The sequence below is a fragment of the Mustela erminea genome, chromosome 1, assembly GCF_009829155.1.
Source record: "Mustela erminea isolate mMusErm1 chromosome 1, mMusErm1.Pri, whole genome shotgun sequence".
NCBI lineage: Eukaryota > Metazoa > Chordata > Mammalia > Carnivora > Mustelidae > Mustela > Mustela erminea.
Genome location: NC_045614.1, coordinates 14,065,851 through 14,086,043, shown reverse-complemented (window position 1 = coordinate 14,086,043; position 20,193 = coordinate 14,065,851). Strand labels below are relative to the sequence as shown.

General features: G+C 52.1%; 1 protein-coding gene across 2 annotated transcripts; it reads right to left on the bottom strand.

The window, feature by feature from the left end:
- Positions 1 to 6,820: 6,820 nt before the first annotated feature.
- SLC5A5 (solute carrier family 5 member 5) lies at positions 6,821 to 18,500 on the bottom strand. 2 transcript variants are annotated; one of them, XM_032315488.1, is made up of 15 exons: positions 17,643 to 18,500; positions 16,757 to 16,822; positions 16,310 to 16,361; positions 16,047 to 16,114; positions 14,914 to 15,068; positions 14,334 to 14,474; positions 14,119 to 14,272; positions 13,122 to 13,210; positions 12,287 to 12,399; positions 12,140 to 12,210; positions 11,671 to 11,757; positions 11,408 to 11,601; positions 9,701 to 9,825; positions 8,882 to 8,997; positions 6,821 to 7,810 (listed from the first exon to the last, which is right to left on the bottom strand). In XM_032315488.1, the coding sequence occupies exons 1-15, from the start codon at positions 17,997 to 17,999 to the stop codon at positions 7,646 to 7,648; spliced, it is 1,953 nt and encodes a 650-aa protein (XP_032171379.1). In that variant the 5' UTR covers positions 18,000 to 18,500; the 3' UTR covers positions 6,821 to 7,645. The 2 variants fall into 2 exon arrangements, with proteins under 2 accessions (XP_032171379.1, XP_032171389.1); XM_032315498.1 differs by having other exon boundaries at positions 14,119 to 14,248; positions 17,643 to 18,498.
- Between the last annotated feature and the right edge of the window lie 1,693 nt (positions 18,501 to 20,193).

Below are 20,193 nucleotides of genomic sequence, written 5' to 3'. Positions count from 1 at the left end.
TGCACCTTTGTGTGGCTGGTGGTGGCCCCTGGAGAGGGGGGTGCTGGGGTGGGGACCAGACGTCAACATGGGACCACGCCTATCAGGGACTCAAAGCTGCTATTTGCTTTCTGGGGTTGACCCTTCCTTCCAGTTGCTGTAATCTCTGGGTCCCCTGCAGCCCTTCCACACCTGGTGTGTGATTTTTGACATGGAGAACAAAGGTAAAAGGAAACATAGATACAATTAAATTTTCTTAGGACTTGCAGCCCATCCACGAATACTTTTTTCTCTTAAGATTTTGATTATTTATTTGAGAGAGAGAGCGCGAGCGCACAAGAAGGAGGAGGACCAGAGGGAGAAGGAGAAGCAGACTCCCCCCTGAGCAGGGAGTCCGATGTGGGACTCGAACCCACGACCCTGGCTTCATCACCTGAGCTGAAGGCAGATGCTTAACCAACTGAGCCACCCAGGCACCCCTCCACCCCCAAATACTTGAGGCAAGCACAGTGTAACCTTCCTCCAGGAACTCCCACTCTTACTGTTAATGTCTTGCTAGATGGAAACTTCCTTTATCTTTACCTCCCCCAACTCTAAAGTCTATAATCAATTGCTCATCACAATCCCAGTGCAGCTCTGTCCGCCCACAGGTCCTATGCCTGTGCTATCATCAAACCACCTTTTTGCACCAAAAACGTTTCAAGGATTCTTTCCTGATCGTTGGCTCATGAAACCCTGCTTCAAATCACATCATTTTCACCTTGCCCTGAGAGCAGACAACCTGGTGCCTCTTTCCCTACATCAAACATGGACTTCCACAAGCAACCCTGGCCTGGGGTCCCCTCAGAGCCTGCAGTCATCCTGGCAATGCCTTTGGTCATGAGCCAAAGCATTTGCACCCAGAACTATCCACCTCTTCAGAACACACACCCATTTTTATGGACCAGGAAAGTGAACCGCCAAAGAGTGAGATGCCCGGGGTGTCTGGGTGACTCAGTCCTTGAGTATCTGCTTTGAGCTCAGGTTGGGGTCCGAGAGTCCTGGGATCAAGACCCGCATTAGGCTCCCTGCTTGGCAGACAGCCTGCTTCTTCCTCTCCCACTCCCCCTCTGCTTGTGTTCTTCCCGTTGTGTCTCTCTTTGTCAAATAAATAAATACAATCTTTAAAAAAAAAAAGAGATGCCCATGCTTAGCTGGTAGACAGCAGAGTTAGAATTTGAAGTCAGCTCTTCCTGCCTCTGTGTCCAGAGCCCTCGCCGTCTCACTGGGGGTGGGCATAAGGAGGGGAAGGAAGAGGAACAGCAAGGGATTAGAATTGGCTTCGTGCTACCAGATGGATTTTGTTCTGAGAGCAATAGGGAGCTATGCAGGATATGTGAGCTAGGGAGGGGGGCTGCTTGTTATATCTCTTAGGAGTCACAGGCAAGGTAGAGGCCAGAAGGCAGGGAGGGGAGACCAAGGGGGCTAATTCAGAATCTGAGTAAAGAGGATCTGGGATGAATAGGTGTTGAAGATGGGTAAGAAGAAGGCTTGTGCTGGTGTGTGGCTCCAGTTCAAACACACTCATTCCCTAATGCCTGTGAGTCCAGATCCCACCAACTCATTCATATTTCTCTGACAATTGTGCTGGTATTTTTCTTGATTTTTTAAAATATTTTATTTATTTGACACAGAGAGAGAGAGAGAGAGAACACAAGCAGGGGGAGTGGCAGGCAGAGGGAGAGGGAGAAGCAGGCCTCTCTGCAGAGCAGGGAACCTGATGTGGGGCTCGATCCCAGGGCCCCGAGATCATGACCTGAGCCGAAGGCCGCCGCTTAACTAACTGAGCCACCTGGGGGCCCCAGATATTTTTCTTGATTTCATCAAACATGAAAGCTGTAGGGGGCCACAGATTTTCAGTATAAGCTTTCCAAAACAATTTGGCCTTTTACACTTAATATTGTGTGATGAAAAGGTAACAAGAAAAATCAAATTTTTAAAAAAAGAGATGAAAATGTGAATCAGATTTATAATTACTGCCCAGGAAACATTTCTATTATTAACTCTTGAAAGGAAAAATTAATCTCAGAGCAATGAGAATATGATCCAGTATGCATTTAAAAGAAAAAAGAAGAGAAAATCTTTCCCTCACTTGATCTTTTTTTTTTTCTGTGATGTAGGAGGTCTCTGTTGCTGGAGCAACCGTGAGTCTGACCTGCTTGTTGAGTGACCTATTGGCAGGTCAGAATTTGGAGAGGTGATGTGGATGACCCAGAGAGGGACAGCAACTGGCTGCAGGTTGCACAGTAATTTCACTTAGATTCTGTACTTTGGGTTGGTTTGGTGTGAGGTGAGCTGCCTCCTCAGGAGCTGCTGGTATAGGGGGATCCCAGATTCCAGCCCCTGTCTGAGACCTGGCCCCAAGGAGAACAGGATATAAGGTGGATCCTTCATCCTTGGCCCCCTCTGCCCCAGCTGTGCCGGGAGTCAGCTAAGCCTGAAGCTGACACAAGTTGTGGACCTGAAGAGGAGATAGGTGGGGTCAGACCAGTGGAAACTTACCTGTTTCCCACCAGGTCCTATCTTTTGCTCAGTCTGGCTTCTTGAAAACTCTCTCACAGCACCAGAACAACAAGAATATGGGGCCTCTGTTGGCCACAGCTGCAGCTGCGAATGCCAAAATCAGCAGGGGAGACTGAGACAAGCCCGAGGCCCTAGGGTGTTGGGGGGGGGTGCTTTGTGGCTGGCCCCTCCCCCCCTTAGTAGAATGAATCAACTGTTCTAAGGAATGGGGTTCTAGAAGGTAAGTGAACAGCAGAAGGTTTCCCTGGGTAGCAGGGTTACCTGGAGGAGGAGCAGTTCTGGGAAGGGGACTGGGGCACTGCTGAGTTGAAGTCATCTGGTTAAGCAGTTGCAGATGTTCTGAGAGGCCCTCCCCCACACCCTGTGGGAATCAGCTGAGAGGCAGGATAAGCAGATGCCAGGAAGAGGTCAGGAGCCTCGTTGCATAAAAAATGCTAAATAAAATATCAGCAAATTGAGTTCAGCTGCACTTTAAAGGACAACATACCAGGGGTATGCAGGTTTTTTTTTTCCTTCCCCCAAAAGGCAAGGAAAGTTCAGCATCAGAAAGCCTCACTTACTCAATTAAGAGATAAAAGGAGAAAAATACCAAATGATCATTTCACTGTGCTGGAAAAGCCTTGGATAACATCCAGCAACCACTTCCGACTTTTTTTTTTTTTTCAGTTCTTAGTTAATGGGGACTAGGAGAAAATTAGTCTGATCAAAGATCATGATTGGAAAAAAAAATCATCTGTATCATGTTGGATGGTGAAACAGAAAGAGGACGTAGTCCAGGACGGGGCTGGAAAGCCCACAGTCATGGGTATTATTAAACACTGATTCAGAGGTGCTGGCCAATGTAATAAAATAAGAAAAAGAATTGAGACCAGATGAGACTATCGTTGATAGAAAATCAGAAAGAGTAAACAAAGTAGATAAAAAAGAAGAGATTGAATGCAAGACCAATGTAGGTGAAACACAGGATTTTTTTTTTAAGATTTTTAAAATTTATTTGAGAGAGATATATCACAGGTAAGCAGAAAGGCAGACGGGAGGTGGGGGAAGCAGGCTCCCCACTGAGCAGAGACCCCCCATGCGGGGCTTGATCCCAGGACCCTGAGATCATGATCCCAGCCGAAGGCAGAGGCTTAACCCACTGAACCATCCAGGTGCCCCGAAACACAGGATTTTTAAGGCAAGAAAATTATTCTGTAGGATATGGTAACGGCAGAGACATGACATTGCACATTTGTCAAAACACACAGAATATACAACCCAAAGAGTAAACTAAAGACTTCAGTTAATAATAATGTACCAATACTCACTCACCAACAGTAACAAATATACCATTCTAATGAAAGATGTGATGTTAATAATAGGGGAAACTGAGGCTGTAGGGGAGAGAGAAGTCTATGGGAGATTTAAAAAAATTTTTTAAGATTTTGTTTATTTATTTGAGAAAGAGAGAACTAGAGAAAGAGCACAAGCAGGGAGAAGAGCAGAGGGAGAGGGAGAAGCAGACACCATGTTGAGCAGGGAGCCCCAAGGCAGAGCTCAATCCCAGGAACCTGAGATCATAACCTGAGCTAAAGGCAGTCGCTCCGCCAACTGAACCAGCCAGGCGCCCCTATGGGAGCTTTCTAAACATTCTGCTCAGTGTTTCTATACTATAACTCTAAAACGGCTCTAAAATATAAAACCAATTAATGAAAAAATAAATTGATAAAATAATTGCTAAAAAAGGTGCTTGCTCCTGAGTCACTGTTCAATAAACACTAACACGTCTAATATGGGTCAACCACATGGCACATAGTACAGGCTCAATGAATGTCAACTATTTTAAAATATTCTTTAGGGGAGCCTGGGTGGCTCAGTTATGAACCATCTGGCTTTGGCTCAGGTCATGATCCCAGGGTCCTGGGATGCGGAGGGGGGGGAGAGGGGGTCTTTGCTTGGCAGAAAGCCAAGCTCCCTCTCCCACTCCCCCTGCTTGTCTTCCCTCTCTCGTTGTGTCTCTCTCTGTTGCATAAATAAACAAAATCTTAAAAAATAGTTAAAGCCATAATTTCTGGGACGTCTGGGTGGCTCAGTGGGTTAAAGCCTCTGCCTTCAGCTCAGGTCATGATCCCAGGGTCCTGGGATCAAGCCCCGCATCAGGCTCTCTGCTCAGCGGGGAGCCTGCTTCCTCCTCTCTCTCTGTCTGCCTCTCTGCCTCCTTGTGATTTCTGTCTGTCAAATAAATAAATAAATCTTTAAAAAAAAAAGCCATAATTTTTATGCTGTGCACATTTTACCACAAAAAAATGAAAAGAAAAAAATGGATAATTTTGATAAATCAAAACTACAAATTCTGCTCTTCCAAAGACCATCTTTAGTAACTGAAGAAGCAAGACACAAGCTGGGAGAAAATATTGGCAGTGCATAGAGCTAACAAAGAACTTGCATCCAGAATATATAAAGAATTCTTAGAGGTGCATGGGTGGCTAAGTCGGTTAAGCGGCCAACTCTTAATTTTCGCTCAGGTCGGGATCTCAGAGTCCTAGGAATAGAGCCCCTTGTCAGGCTAACCACTCAGCAGGGATTCTGTTTCTCTCCCTTTCCCTCCTCCTCTGCCCCTATCCCCTCACATATGCACATGAGTTTTCTCTCTCTCTCTCTCTCTTTTTAAAAAGATTTTACTTGGGGCGCCTGGGTGGCTCAGTGGGTTAAGCCGCTGCCTTCGGCTCAGGTCATGATCCCAGGGTCCTGGGATCGAGCCCCGCATCGGGCTCTCTGCTCAGCCGCGAGCCTGCTTCCTCCTCTCTCTCTGCCTGCTTGTGATCTCTCTCTGTCGAATACATAAATAAAATCTTTCAAAAAAAAAAAGGATTTTATTTATTTATTTGAGAAAGATAGTGAGAGAAGGCACAGGGCAGGGGGAGCAGCAGAGGGAGAGGGAGAAGCAAATTCTATGGAGCAGGGAGCCTGATGAGGGACTCGAGCCCAGGACCCTGAGATCATGACCTGAGCCGAAGGCAAACTCTTAACCGACTGAGCCCTCTAGGTGCCCAACTTCCTTCTTTTTCTCCATAAAGGAACGTTCCTCTCCTTTGTTCTCTAGACTCGGTTATGGTTTTGCCATAGCTTGCAAGTCCCGAATTGCAATTCCTCTGTCATTCCCAAATAAACCCATTTTGCTGGTAAGAGAACTGGCTGTTTTATTTTCAAGGCTGACAACGTGAATGGATGAACAAACTGATTCATCTGTACCATGGGATACTCTTCAGCAATAGAAAGGAATGAACTATTGATGATGGGACAGCATGGTTGGATCCCTAAAACATCAGCCAGACAAGCCTTAGCCTCTCATGCCTCTTCTCACCACCAAGTTGGGCTCTGCTCTGAGCAGGCACCACTAACCATTGGAAAGCCTGCTTCCCATGTTACTCAGTCAATGACTGAAAATTTGCAATGGTCCCTTTTCAGTCTAAATCTAAAGGCCTCCTGAAAACAGCCAGAGGGCCAGGTCTCTGAGGAGTGGAGAGAGCCCAGATCCCAAGGTGTGTTCACTTCCTGGGCTGCCATAGCTTAAAATAATAGTTTTTTTTTCTCTCCCAGCTCTCGATGCCAGAAATCTGAAATCAAGGTATTGGTAGGCTGTACTCCTTCTGAAGGCTCCAAGAGAGAAACCCCCTCTTGCCTCTCTCCTGGCCTCTGCTGGCTCCAGCAATCCTTGCTGTCCCTTGCCTTGTGGATGTGTCAATCTCCCTCCACATGGCTTTCTCCCTGTGTATGTGTCTTCTTTTCTTATGAGGACAGTCACTGGGTTGAGGGCTCACCCTCATCTAGTATGACCTTATCTTAATCTAAGTATATTTGCCAAGACTCTTCAAATAAGGTTACATTCTGAGGTTCTGGGTCTTGAATTTGGGGATGACCCTATTGAAGTGAGTACAGGATGCTCCCTTGGGGACCCCAGGAGCTGCATGAGGTATGTGTGCAGGTGTGAGTTCAATCAGCTCTCAAGGTCCCAAAGACCCCAAGGGACCAGTGCAGGGACAGTGTGGAGGCTCGCAGGGTCCAAGCAGAAAGGGCGTGGTTCAAGTGCAGATCAGGAAAGGGAGAGAAGCTGTGTGCCAGGGAGGGCAGCACAAGGCGCCCCAAGGTGGCAATTCTCACCTTGCTCTGATGCTTACTCAGGCTTATTCACTCACAGTCTCGGGACAAGAGACACTGAGGTTCGCACTCCCATCTGACCGAGGAGATCTGAGGCAACAGCCAGAATGATTTTTCAGACAGCATAGAACATTAAGCATCAAAGTCCATTTATTTGAAGTGCATGGATTAAATCTCTGCATCCAAAGTAAAGCGCATCCCCAGGACATGGCTTTGTCCACCTGTCTGACCCTGTCCACAGACCCTGTCTATTGCTGGTGACATGCTGGCAATAGACCTTCAGCATCATGTAGCTCCCAGGTCTGTCCCTGCCCCAACCTGACTTGCTGTAACCTCAGGCAGGTAAGATACGTAGTGTCCAGGATAAGAGGAAGATCAAGAATGTTATTTCTCCTTTATCTTCCCTTCTTGCTCCCAAGGTCAGGGGCCATGTGATGTCTGACCCTCCAAAGGGAGGAAAAGAGGGAGGCGGTGAAGGTGGAAGTGCTAGTGTCCCAATTCTCAATGAATCTCTGGTGTGCTCTGGGGCCTTGGTCAAGTTGTTGCCCCTTTCCAGGCCTCAGTTTCCCCAACTGCAAGATGGGGAGCAGGGGTTGGTGCCTGAGGACCTCCGAAATCCTTGCTAACATTCTAGAGAAGCACTGGAGACTTTCTCAGACTCTCATGCTGGGCCTGGAGTTTTCCCATGTTGTCCAGAGGGGACTTCGACATCTTTCTATTGTACATAGAAATCTGGCTTCATTTTGGGGGAACAGGCAAGGGTGCAGCATCGAAGTCTAGGAACTGGCTGGAAGGGGGCTGGATAAAATGACCTCCCAGAGGTAGGGCTTCACCTCTTTCCATAGGGCAGGGATCCCAAACTCATTTGCATAAAGACACAGTCCAGCCACTTGGAGCCAGATGCCGTTCTGTGGCCTGGGAGGGCCTACCCTGAGGTTCCATCCCAGGTGGCCAGTCCCCTGCTGGCTCAGAGGTCTGTTTCCCGAAGGTCCTGACCACGGTCATGTGTACTGCTGGGAGTCCAGGAGCCGGGTCCATTGACCTCCTTCTGCCCTAGGAAGAGCAGATGGTCCTCGTCAGTGGGCGGGAAGTCAGGAGTCCTCTTCGTTCCAGGGGGCGGTTCCTCAACACCCTGGAATGAAAAATGAAAAAAGACACCATCAGAGACCCCACTCTGCTCTGTGCCAGCTCATCCCCCAGATGGGATCACTGAGGGCCTAAAAGTACAGAACCTGGGCAGGAGTTGCTCAACCATCCCCTTGGTCAGTGCATCAGCCAGTCCTATCCCTTCTGCCTCCAAAACCTCCACCCGCTTTTCTCCCCCAATGCCCACGTCACTAATATTTCAGGCCATCAGTGCTTGCAAGAATGCCTGCTTCCCTCTCACTCTTTCAGGCTGTGCCCCTTCAAGAAAATAAATACTTCGCCACAGCCGCTGAAAGGAGCTTTGAAAACATTCCAGCCAAATCCATACCTCCTCTTCTCAAGCTTCTGGCCTCAGCCTTTTCACCTGCTGTGCACTTCACCCAGAATGCCCTTCCCCCAGATCTTCCTAGGGCTGGCTCTACCTCCTACCTCTTCCAAGAGGCCACCCTCATCACAGTACCCCGTTTCACTGCCATTACCTGCTGAGAACTTACTTATTTCTCAGTTTAGCTTTTATCTGCTCCTCCTAGACAGTGGACATGAACTCCAGCCCAGAGTAGGGCTGGGTACATAGCAAGTGTGTAAAAATGAGAAAATGAAACAGGGATTCCAAAGCAAGGGCAGGTCTGGGTCAAGGACAGCATCTTCTGAATTCAGGGCATTTACAGAGCAACCACATGGCTTTGGGTGAATTTGGCCCACCCCGGTCATGTTTCTTATGTAAGAGTTTTTCTAAGTTGACTCACTTTTGAATTAAGTACTTTTATTTACAGAAGAGATTTTAAATCAATGCCTTAAATGTAAACCAGTTTCACTTGCCACAGCCTGGAAGTAATCCAAGGAAATGAATAATATGAAATTCTGTTCAGTCTTTTTTTTAAAGGGCTTAATAAAAAGCGTGGAAGACATGTCAACTCTCAAGAAAGCCTTTTTGCTGGAAGAGGTTGAGAAAGATGGTGATTCACCATGTTCCTCCCCTGACTTATGGCCATGCCCAGGGGATCAAAAATCACTTCACTATCCCTCCCCTGCTCTGGGAGCCAGCCCTGTGACTGACCTTCCCCAAGCTGTCATCCAAGGTAGCCACTTCTTCCTTGGGGGCCACCGATGCTGTCTGCCGTGCAAGATCCCACCACAGCAGCCCAGGACTCAAGGCACTGCGCTTGGTGGGGCCTGAGGGGACAGGGGGATATTTAGTGAAGAGGTGATGGGAATTGGAGAGAGAGGGGAAAGGGAGCACTCTGATGGGTTCCAATCCCCAGATTCTCATTAATGACCCACTGGGTACCCTGGCAAGCCTCTGCCCTTCTCTGGGTTTCAGTTTTCTCATCTACACAGTAAGGGGGTCTAATACAACAGTGGATGGTTCATTATGGTTCATTATTTCCCCAGCATCTAGAATACTGTCTGGCACAGAGGACTCAAGAAAGCCCTGGTGAATGTAAAGTCTGAGACACAGGAAGCAAGAACAAGTATTGTGATCACTACTGATGTCTCCTGAAGTCTTCCCACTTCTCGAGTGGCATTCAGAATCCCCGGATGGACACGGAGTCCCTGAGGTCCTGCCGAGAAGCTATTTCAGCACAATGGACAGCGGCTCTCCTCTGGCAAGGACAACGTTTTGGAGGCGGTGGATAGGTAGGTGGAAGGGAGGAGGGGTGGCTCAGTTTTCTTCTGCCTTTGCAAAATGGGACCAGCCCTGCGAGTTGCAGGGTTTTCCCGAAGGCAACACAGCAGAAAGGGTGCTGATGCATCAAGCACGTGGTGGCCATCTGGCTGACGGGAATGTCTTTTCTCTTCTTCCTGCCCAGTGGTGGGTCCTGGAGGCAGAGGGATCCACAAGGTGATCTCTGAGGAGGACATATGCCCTGCTTACCTGTCAAGCAGCTGACGAGGGCTCCACATAGCACAGTGCTCAGCGTGCCGAGGGCACCATAGTAAAGGTAGGAAATGGCATAAAAGCTGTCAGCTAAGGCGGGTCGATCAAGGTCCATTTCAGGGCTGGGGGTAGGAGAGGTGTGCATGAGTCCAAAAGCCACTCCCAGTTTGTTCATTTCCTCCCATTTCCACTGTCACGGCCTGGTGCAATATTCCATTATTTCTCACTCAGATGTGTGCGGTAGCCACTTCTCTTCCTCTCAGGCTAACCCACTCCCACCCATAGGTGTTCTCTACACACAACCAGAGGGAGCATTACTGATATGTATCTCAGATGACCTCCTGCCACTGCTCACCACTCTCCATGGCTCTGTATTACCCTCAGAATCTACCCGAATCAAACTCTTAGACGAAAACATTAGGTGTGCATCTTTATGAACTTGGATTTGGTAATTAGATGTGACTTAGATGTGATTCCAAAAGCACAAGCAGCCCAAGAAAACAGAGATATATTGGACTTCTGTGCATCAAAGGACACTATAAAGAGACTGAAAAGACAATCCAGAGTGGAAGAAAATATTTGCAAATCATACATCTGATGAGGATCTAGTATGCAGAATACATAAAGATTTAAAGAACATAAAAATTAGAACTCAACAATAAAAAAAACAAAAAAAAAATATAGAGGCTCATTGGGTTAAGCGTCTGCCTTCAGCTCAGAAGATGATCTCCAGGGTCCTGGGGTCAAGCCCCACATCAGGCTCCCTGCTCTGTAGGGAGTCTGCTTCCCCTTCTCCCTCTGTTTTTCCATCCGCGCTCGTGCTCTCCCTCTCACTCTGCTCTCTCAAATAAATAAATAAAACCTTAAAAAAGTGTTTAAAAATAATTTAAAAAGAATGTCTATATGATCCAGTATTTCTACTCCTAGGTATAGACCAAGAGAAATGAAACCAGATGTCCCCACCAAAACTCGCACACAAATGTTCATAGCAGCACTGTTCACAGTAGCCAAAAAGTGGACACAACCGAGTTGTCCAAGGGATGTATGGATAAACAAAATGTGGGCCATCCACACAGGAATATTATTCATCCATAAAAAGGAATCAAGCCCTCAGATGTGTTACAATGTGGATAAACATTGAAAACATCAAAAACAAAACAAAAATTTTGAAAACATCACACTGAGTGAAAAAAGCCAGATGAAACAGGCTGTCTATTGTATAATTCCATTTATAAGAAGTGTCCAGACAAGCAAAACCAGAGCAACAGAAATCGGATTAGTGGTTCCCAGAAGCTGGAGGGGGAGCAACTGCTCATGGGGATGGGGGTTCCTTGTGAGGTGATGAAAATGTTCTTGAGTTAATGGTGATGGTTGTGTAATCTTGTGAATCCACTAAAACCACTTTTAAATGGTTCATTTTATGGTCTGCAAATTATATCTCAATAGTAATAATAATAAAAATAAAGAATCAGACCACATTCTTCTGCCTGAACCCAATCTATCCTTTCTTGGCCCACTAAATACACCCCATCCTCTCCATCATTGGAATGCACTAAACTGAACCTGACCCCAAGCCCTTTGCACTTGCACTTCTCTCCACTGGGAATGCCCTTCCTTCACTGTCCCGAGAGCACATTCCTCCTTTTCATTCAGACTCAGTTTAAGAGCCCCCCTCCCCCATCGCACCCTCTCAGGCCAGCTCACCTGCTATTCCTGCTGGAGGTGTTGGTGGCAAGGAGCTGGCCCAAGAATTCAGAGGCATTGGCCGAGGGCATGACACAGCCGTCAGCTGATGACGGCAGAACTCCCAAGGACTGGGTGCTGGGCGGGTACAGAGTGGCACCCACAGCCACCCACAGTGAAAGCGCCATGCCAGTGGCCAGCCCGGAGAGGACACCCTGGGGACAGAGTCTAGGTCAGGGGAGAGAGGTCTTGTGCCTTCCCAACCCCTAGCTGCCCCCACTCACCGGTGTGTTGCAGGCAGGAAGAAACATCCCCAGAATGAAGGCTCCAAGGAGGGGGCCACTGATGACTCCCATGACAGTGAAGGAGCCCTGGAAGAGCGAGTAGGGGACAGGGAGCTGAGGGCAGAACCATCCTACCTCTCCTGGCTTCAGTTTGCTTGCTGGGAAAGCAAGACCTGAGGAATTCCACTGTGGACCTTGAGACCCGTGCTTGTTGCCCTAAAGGGGATGGGACTCCCTGTTCCTGCCTCTCTCCCCTGTGTTGGATAAATTCTGGTCCCACCTCCAAGCCACTCCCCCCACCCCACCTCCCACTGCCACTGCCACCAGCCAGGTGACTGCAGAAAGTTATCAGGCGGGTGGCCTCAGACCAGTTCTGCCATGAAAAGTAGGACCCCTTCTAGGTTTCAGTTCAAAGCCGACCGTGCCCTGCTTCCTGTGGCAATGGGGTGGGTCAGGGAGGGACGCTCACCTGGAGGACACCTCCCCCCAGCAGCGAGGACAGAGCCGCCACGGTGAGACAGGCTGAGCCATAGATGAGGGCTGTGGCAGATGGGGGGCGGCATGGTCAGCGGGGAGAGGCCGCCCTGCCCCCCCCCATCAGGTTCCCCCAACTCACAGAGCCCCTTGGAGATCATCACGAGTCTCCGGGGTGTGAGGTTCGGCAGCCGAGGTTTGATGAGGTCCTCCACGGTGACTGCGGCCATGGCGTTGATGCTGGTGGAGGCAGTGCTGAGCATAGGGTGGGGAGGATGGTCAACAGGCCTCATCAAGGGACTGGCCACACCCCTCTCTGGGGTCCACCTGCTGGGGGAGGCCCCAGCTGCTCATACCATCTGACCTAGCCCAAGGGCAGAGGCATGGGTAACAGACAGAACTCCTCAAGAGTGCAGGAGATGTCCACCATCCCACCATCCATGCCCCCAGCCCTAAGACATCCCCACGGGAGCAAAGACACCCCTGACCAAGGACATGAATGGCACAAGTTCTCAGTACACAGCAATCATAGGCTGCTGCTGAGAACTGCATGGGACCCTGGTCACAGCAAGAGCAGGGATGAGCCAGAAGTTGCAGAATATTTAGAATGTGAGGCCCCTGAGGCAGGAGTGGGGTACCACTCAGTCACAGCTGTGCCCTGGGACTCAGAATGGCAGTAGAGGCCACATATGTATATAGTAGGTGCTCGGTATGTGACCAATAACATTTGTTTGGGTGCCAAAAGAAGGAAAGAAAGAAGGGAGAGGGGAGACAGGTGAGGCCCTGCCAGGTGATAAGGTGAAAACCCCACAGCTGGGGTCCTTGTCCTCAGGGCATGCCTTCTGCTAGGGCCCCCCTTCTGCTGGGGCCCCCCTGAGCTGCCCACTGGGGACCAAGCAGAAACTGTAAATGATGGACATGCCCAGAACATTCAATCCCACAGGGGGACAGCCGGGTGAGCAAGGAGGGCTGCTCACCTGAGGGTGCCACTGTAGGCACAGGCCAGAAAGAGCCCAGGGACTCCAGGCAGGTCCTCGAAGATGTCCAGCACCAGCAAGGGCATGTACTGGGTGGGTGGGTGGGGGGAGTTGGCGTCCAGGACAGCAGCACCCCAAGGACAGGGATTCTGTCTGTCCTCACACTGCATGTCCCCAGGGCCCAGTGCAGACTGGGCTCACAGCAGGCACTGAGTGTGTGTTTGCTGATTGACTGTGTGCCCCGAAGGACAGTCACTGAGCCCCACCACGCACAGAGCCCTGGGATCCCAGTGAGGCAGAGTCCCACATTATCTCTACTTTACTGATGAGGACAATAAGGCTAACAGGTACGGCCCTTGGCTGAGGTTGCACAGTCAAGCAGTCCAGGAGCTGACCCCAGCAGAGGACAGCAGACGGGACAGCCTTCCATTTTCTGCCAATTCTGAACAGACTCTGAACCAGGCATGCCTCCTGCCCCAGTGCTGCGGCTGACTCACCTGTTGACCTCAGACAGTTGCTTCCCACCCATTCCAGCCCCAGTCTACTCATCTGTAAAGTGAGGGCCATGACAGCCTTGGCCTCATCACATGCTGAAAGATTTTATGGGAGACTGTGAAGGGAACAGCATGAGGAACAGAGTAGGCACTTGTGGCATGAGAGCTGATGATTATTATAATCAACACCATCATTTCATGCTGAACCGGGATCCCATCTCCTCCTTAATATCCCTCAGGGAGTCTCTGACTCTAAATCTGAATGTGCCCGTCCCCTGCGCATTCCCTCCCCCGATGGCTCCCCATTGCCTCCCAGCCTTGTTCCTCCCCTCTCCTTCCAGATCCTCCTCTGAGCCAAGCTCTTTGCTGCCCCTGGACCTCTGCACAGACTGTTCTCTCTTCTAGATGCCATTCCACCCTTGCCCGGAGAGGTTCATCCATGCAGCAGTTCAGAGTGGGGGTGGGGAAGGCAGGAGTGGCCTAAGAGCCTCGGCCAGACTTACCTGGTCAGGGGCGGAGATGCGCCCTGCAAGGAGCGGGTCACAGTCTACATAGATCGTGAACATGATGATACCACAGCCAGCAGCGCTGAACACGATCAGGAACAGGCCCAGCTGGTTGATGAGCAAGGCCCTGTGGGGGAGGCACAGCCTCAGGCTGGGTGGGGGGTTGGCAGCTGGTCCCAGAGGCCCCTACCCTGCGCCTCCTAAACACTCACAGCTTGGCCTGCTTCTCCGTGCGACAGGCCACATAGCGTTGCACCTGTGCTTGGTTCACGCCATACATTGAGAGCCACACCAACGTGCCGCCCACTATAAAAGTCCAGAATGTGTAGCGGCTCCGCGGGTCCAGGTCAAAGCTAGATAAGGGAGGGACAAGACAGCCATATGGGAACACCACATTGACTTTACCCTCCCAAGGGCCCCAGATGGCCATTCTGAACCTTATGGGCCTTGAGGGGACATTTGGGGTGGGTTTTGAAGTGTATGAGTAGGAATTTGCCAGATTGAAAATTTTGTTTACTGAGTCGTCCATGTATGCATTCAAAAACCTCTCGGTGCCCAGTTGTGACCTCAGGGAGCCATCCGTGTCCACTCTGGCCTGGGGGACATGGTGGAACAGATGGAGGGATGGGGGCTAGGGCAGTCTAGAGAGGGGAGGCAATGTTTGGTCTGTGGAGAGTCTGGGAAGGGAAGCAGGGAGGACTTCCTGGAGGAGGAGGCACTGGTTGGCTTCTCCCAGGGCAGAGGGATGTCACCTCCACCTCTTTGCAGTACCCTCTCTACAATTTTACTCACTCCATCAGGTTCATCCGGGAGTGGTTCTGGGCAATCTCAAATACGCTCCTGGGCCCACCCACCAGCATGATCCCGCGGGCCAGGACAACCCAGAAGCCGGTTAGCATCACCACGACCTGGAACACATCAGTCCAGACCACAGCCTTCATGCCGCCCTGCAAGACGTGACAGATGGGGAGGCAGGGGTTCAGACAGGAATCTGTCTGAGGCCAACCCAGTTTGGCTTTCAACAGTGGCTGGGACTGATGCCTCTCTCTGCCTGTTTCCTCATCTGGAAAATGGTATTGTGAGGATTCAGTCAGTTCATATGAAGAAAATCTTTGCCACACAGCACCTAGCACGTACAAGTTCAGTGAGTGAATAAGTGTTGGCTGCCCCCATTATCATTACTACTACTACCATTATTCTTAGCTATAGCTTTTACCCTTCAGTCTCTGCCTTCCCATGGGAGCCCCTGGATATGCCTTTGGAGAAGCCCCTTCTTCCTCAAAGGCCATTCATGGGAAGCCAGTCTACTCCCAGCTCCAAAAATAGTCAATCAGAACATCTTCCCCAGCTCCCCAAACTTATGTGATCGGCTCATCCAATCACAGCTCGCAGGGCCAGCTAACCGGAACCCTCCTGGAACTTGTGCCAGTCCATCCTGAAATAGGAACTTACTTTCTGAGCTGATGGGACCCCAAGAGATGGGAGAAGGGCCCACAGGATTCTGTCATAGCCCCTGGATCCAGCCAGTCCTGAAGCTAGGCTATGTCTGGACTCTCAGCAACAAGACTTTCTTCCTTTCTTTCTTTCTTTTTTTTTAATTTGACAGAGATCACAAGTAGGGAGAGAGGCAGGCAGAGAGAGAGGGGAGAAGCAGGCTCCCCGCTGAGCAGAGAGCCCCTGTGGGGCTTGATCCTAGGACCCTGGGATCATGACCTGAGCCAAAGGCAGAGGCTTTAACCCACTGAGCCACCCAGGCGCCCCAGCAACAAGCCTTTCAAATGACTTGTTATTAAGATAAGGAAACAGAGGCCCCGCTGGGATGCAGGCTTCCTCAGCAGGAAGGGAAAATAAGGAGTGGATGATGGCTTCAGGGGGTCCCCCACCCAGTGCGCATGGACCCCCACGTGGAGTGTGGTGTCACTCACCACAGTCGTATAGAAGGTACAGATGACTCCAGTGGACAGGAGCGATGCCCAGATGTCCAACCCGGTCACTGGGTAAGGAAACCGCCCCCCATTAGGCATCCAGGCAGGGTGCAAACTTGGCCCCTAGTGTCTAGGGTCCTCATCTCTCCCGGATTCTTCCCACACCGAGTCTCTCCCGGCTCTGTCCCTCCCCTCTCCTTCGGTCTCGTCTCAAAGCCTTTGCTTTCTCCGGGCCACCCTCCCTAGATCTCCCAAAGTCAAACCTTGATTCAGGATGAGCGCGGGGGCGTAGATCACGATGCCTGTATACAGCATCTACGGGTGGAGAGCCGGGACCAGGTGAGGCCCGCGGAGGACGGGGGAGGAGGAAGGAGGGAATAGTGGTGGCGGAGCTTGTGGCGTCGGAGGAGTAGGGGGAATCCCACAACGGAATCCCACAAGGGTGGGGTGGGGTCAAGCCGGGAGTATGGGGGGCCGGGCCTTCGGGCCAAACCTCCGGAACTGGCCGCAGGGGGCGGGGCCAGTAAACTGGAGGCTAGGCCTGGGAAGGGCGTTGCAGGATGGGGGTTGGAGGGAAATTACGGGGCGGGGTCGTGACGGATGGGGGCAGGCTGTGGGCGGAGCCGACGAAGGCGGGACCCAGGCAAAAGGGATCTGAGCGGGACCCTGAGGGCGAGGGCGAGGGCGAGGGCGGGGCCGGGGCCACTCACTGTAGCTACCAGGTACTGCAGGGTCCCGCAGAGCCGCACGCTGCGGCTGAAGCGCTGCTCCAGGTACTGCAAGGAGGAGCCGAGGCTCGTGGTCACCTGGACAGGTCCTACCCAGGAGATCGAGGCCTCCGGGGTGCTTCACCCTCCCTCGTGGCTTCTTCCCTCCCTCCCGAGGCCAACTTCTGTCTCCACTCTTGCCGGTGGGCAGGTGGGGGGGTGGGGCCAAGTCCCAGATTCCGACCAGTGTGCACACACCTGTGCACACGCGCCATCCCCGCTCCTGGGCACACTTCGTGTGCCCAGGATGACGGATCAGTCAAAGGGGCACGTTCCTCCGCCCTCACTGGCGGCTAATTGGTCCCCGGGGCGGCGCCGCTCTGCGTCAACAAGCCAACTATACAGATCCTGTGGCCAGTTGTCATTGGTGGCCTACTATATACCGGTCACGATTTTAATCACTTTACCGCCTGCCCTGGAGGGAAGTCCTCTTATTAGCCCAGTTTGTCACTTGAGAAGCCGGAGCAGAGTAAGCGGGGAAGTCGGGTCTCGAACCGTTGGCCCATTGTCCGGCGATCGCTCGGGTGTGCGCACGCCCGAGCATGTGCCGGGCAGGTTTGTGCCTGTCCGCACTTGGTGTACACCTGGCTCCGCCTTGCGCGGGCTTCCACGGAGGAGAACCAGGACGGCGACTCCTCTTCCTCCTTCCTGCCCCTCACCCCGCTGCCTAGGGCTACTTCCCAGAACCCTCCGCACCCGTTGGCCGCGTTAAAGCCCCAAAGAGCCCGCCTACGGCCCCCTGTACAGTTTGTCAAAGCCCCAGGACCTCCCCGTCACAACCCTGGGTTCTCAGCCAGGCAGGTCCTGCCTCCGGGCCTCTGCCTGGTACCTGGTAGGTGCTGGTGAGACCCAGGCGGTAGAAGACCGGCATGAAGAGGAAGGCGGTGAGCAGAGAGTTGAGTAACTGTCCCAGGCACATCCAGAGGAACTTGAAGCCATAGCGGTAGGCCTCGGCTGGCACGCCCAGCACCTGCACCGCCGACATGAAGCTGGCGGCTAGCGAGAGGCCAACGGGCAGGGCGGCCAGGCGCCGGCCCCCGGTGAAAAAGTCCTCAGCGCTGCGCTGCCCGCCCCGCGCCAGACCGACCCACAGCCCGATGCCCGTGGACACCAGAAGCATGAGGGCGAAGACCGCGTAATCCCAGGCTCCGAACGTGGCCAGCGCTCCTGCCTCGACGACGGCCATCAGGTACAGGTGCGGGGGCCAAGGGTGTCCTCGGCCTTTCCAGCCACGCGCGCGTGTCCACCCCCCCAACCCCCGCAACCCCCGGGTAAGGGAAGCTGGCGGCGACCGAGGAGGCAGGGCTGCGTGGAGACGGGAGGATGCTGGGCCTCTACAGCGAAGCCCCACACCTGTCTCCTTGGGCCCCTGGAGGGAGGCAGCGAAAGCGACTTGGGCCGGGGCTCCCTGGGCAAAGAATCTCTGGGTCCTCGCTGCGGTCGGCTGCCTCCCTGTCCCTCCTCTTCGTCTACGCGTCTGCCTCTGCCGTCTGTCGGCGCACCTCCTTCCCGCTTGGCAAGGCTGGCCCTGACAGCGGCGTGTCCACCGCCCAGCCGACGGTCGGCTTCCCTGGCAGCCGTGCTCTGCGCGGACGGCTGGAGGTCTCGGTGGGGCTTTAAAGGGGTGGCTCCCGACGACCGGCTGTTTATTTATTGGGCTCCCGGGTCCACCAAACCCCGCCCCTGGAGTTGGGGGCGGGCAGGACCCGCACCCTTTCCGCCCCGGACTGGTCAGATAGGCCAAGGCCGGCCACGTGGGTGGCTGCTGGGGGTGGGGTTTGGGGTGCGGTTCCCAAATACCCCTTCTTTCTTCGGTGGCACTATCCCTTCACCCCAAGCTGCTCATGTCTTCCGTTGACAGTTGGGGGACTGAGGCTCTGGGAAGGCATGTCACACTCACCTGAGGCCACACGACTGGTAGCTGTGGCTTCAGGAGTCAAATCCCTGCTGTGCTTTTGTACCTTAAAGGAAGGGGAGCTCACTCTCCCACAAACCAGGGGTTCCTTTTCTGGGCTGCCCTGCCGCTTGAGGAAAACTTGTTCTGCTTGAACCCTTCCCCCAACAGGCACCTGCAGCCACTCCCTTTCTTCAGAACCTAGTGAGAGGAAATCAACAAACCCCAGCCCCAGACTAAGCTGAGTGGGACACATTGGGGTTTAGGTCCTAAATGCAGACATACTTGGGGGAGTCTTTGCTTGTCATTGGACCTCAGTTTCCCCATCTATAAATAGAGATAAAGTGTCGCTCTCGCCAGCAAGAACGACCCGGAGACCCGGGTGACAAGCTTGCGAATCTTTATTGTTCTCCTCTTACCCGGATGTTTATCCCTATTTGTATCTCCTCTCCTCCCATCAGCAGACTGTACATGTGAAAGGAAGCCTGATAGCATGATAAAAAAGCACGCAGTGTCCTCAGGCTCTCTGTTCTGGGCATAGCCAATCACCTTTCAGGTGGTGCGCAAGTCCTCTGTTTAGCCGCAGGCGCAAGCGCCATGTTGTCTGCTATGTACGTGGCTACCCCCAACAGCTCCCCCATTCCTTTTATATATATGGCAGGGACCGTGCCTGTCTTAGGTTGCCGATCCTCACCTTCCATGCTTACCCGTCATCAGGTACTCCCCCTGGTAGAGGAGCCCCTGTCTTAGGTTGCTATGGATGTGGGACCAGTCTTACCCGTCTTTGACTACTGGTCCAGCATGCTGAGCCATATTTGTGGGGAGGTACCAGCCTCGAGGGCCATCATAGCTTGTACAATCATTTCTCGCTGATGTCGTTGTTGGCGGCCTAGACGGCAGAGGTATCTTAGCATAAATATAGACGCTCCCACCATAAAGGCACAAAATACCCCTATGCCTGCCCATTCCTTCAAGGAGGACAATGAGCTTTGGAAAAATTTTACCCAGTCTCCCACAGAAGCCAGGCACACTTTGGTGGCATTTAAGCTTACAATTTTGGATATTCTTGTTATCAAAGCAGAGTTCCCTGTCGAGCTGTTCCAACATTCAGACAACCAGCACCTGTCACCCAAGGCACACCGGTAGTAGCATTGGTGGCGAAGATAGGAGGGAGGATCTCCGACTCATTTGTCAGTGGCATCGGGACAGGCCAGCCCTTCACCAGCGCCCACATCTGTCGTTGGCTCGCCTCTATCGTGCTGTCCTGGCTCAGGATCATCACCATCGTCATCCACAGGCTCCATTGCCACCATCCTCGTGAGCCTCTCAGGAACCCACACTGGAGTTGCAGCATCCTGTGGAAAAACACAGAGAGATCCTCGGTGCCACCGGAGCACCGGGTCCGGGCCTTTCCATATCCCGGTAAGGATGTCTTTCCATTTAACCATCATCTGTGACTCTTATGCTGGCCCCAGTGCCCTTCTGC

Coding starts and splice junctions, on each gene's coding strand:
- SLC5A5 (XM_032315488.1), bottom strand. CDS start 17,999: ATGGCCGTCGTCGAGGCAGGAGCGCTGGCCACGTTCGGAGCCTGGGAT. Junction 13,211..14,118: donor GCATCTCCGCCCCTGACCAG/GTAAGTCTGGCC, acceptor CCACCCACCCAG/TACATGCCCTTGCTGGTGCT. Junction 12,211..12,286: donor GATGATCTCCAAGGGGCTCT/GTGAGTTGGGGG, acceptor CATCTGCCACAG/CCCTCATCTATGGCTCAGCC.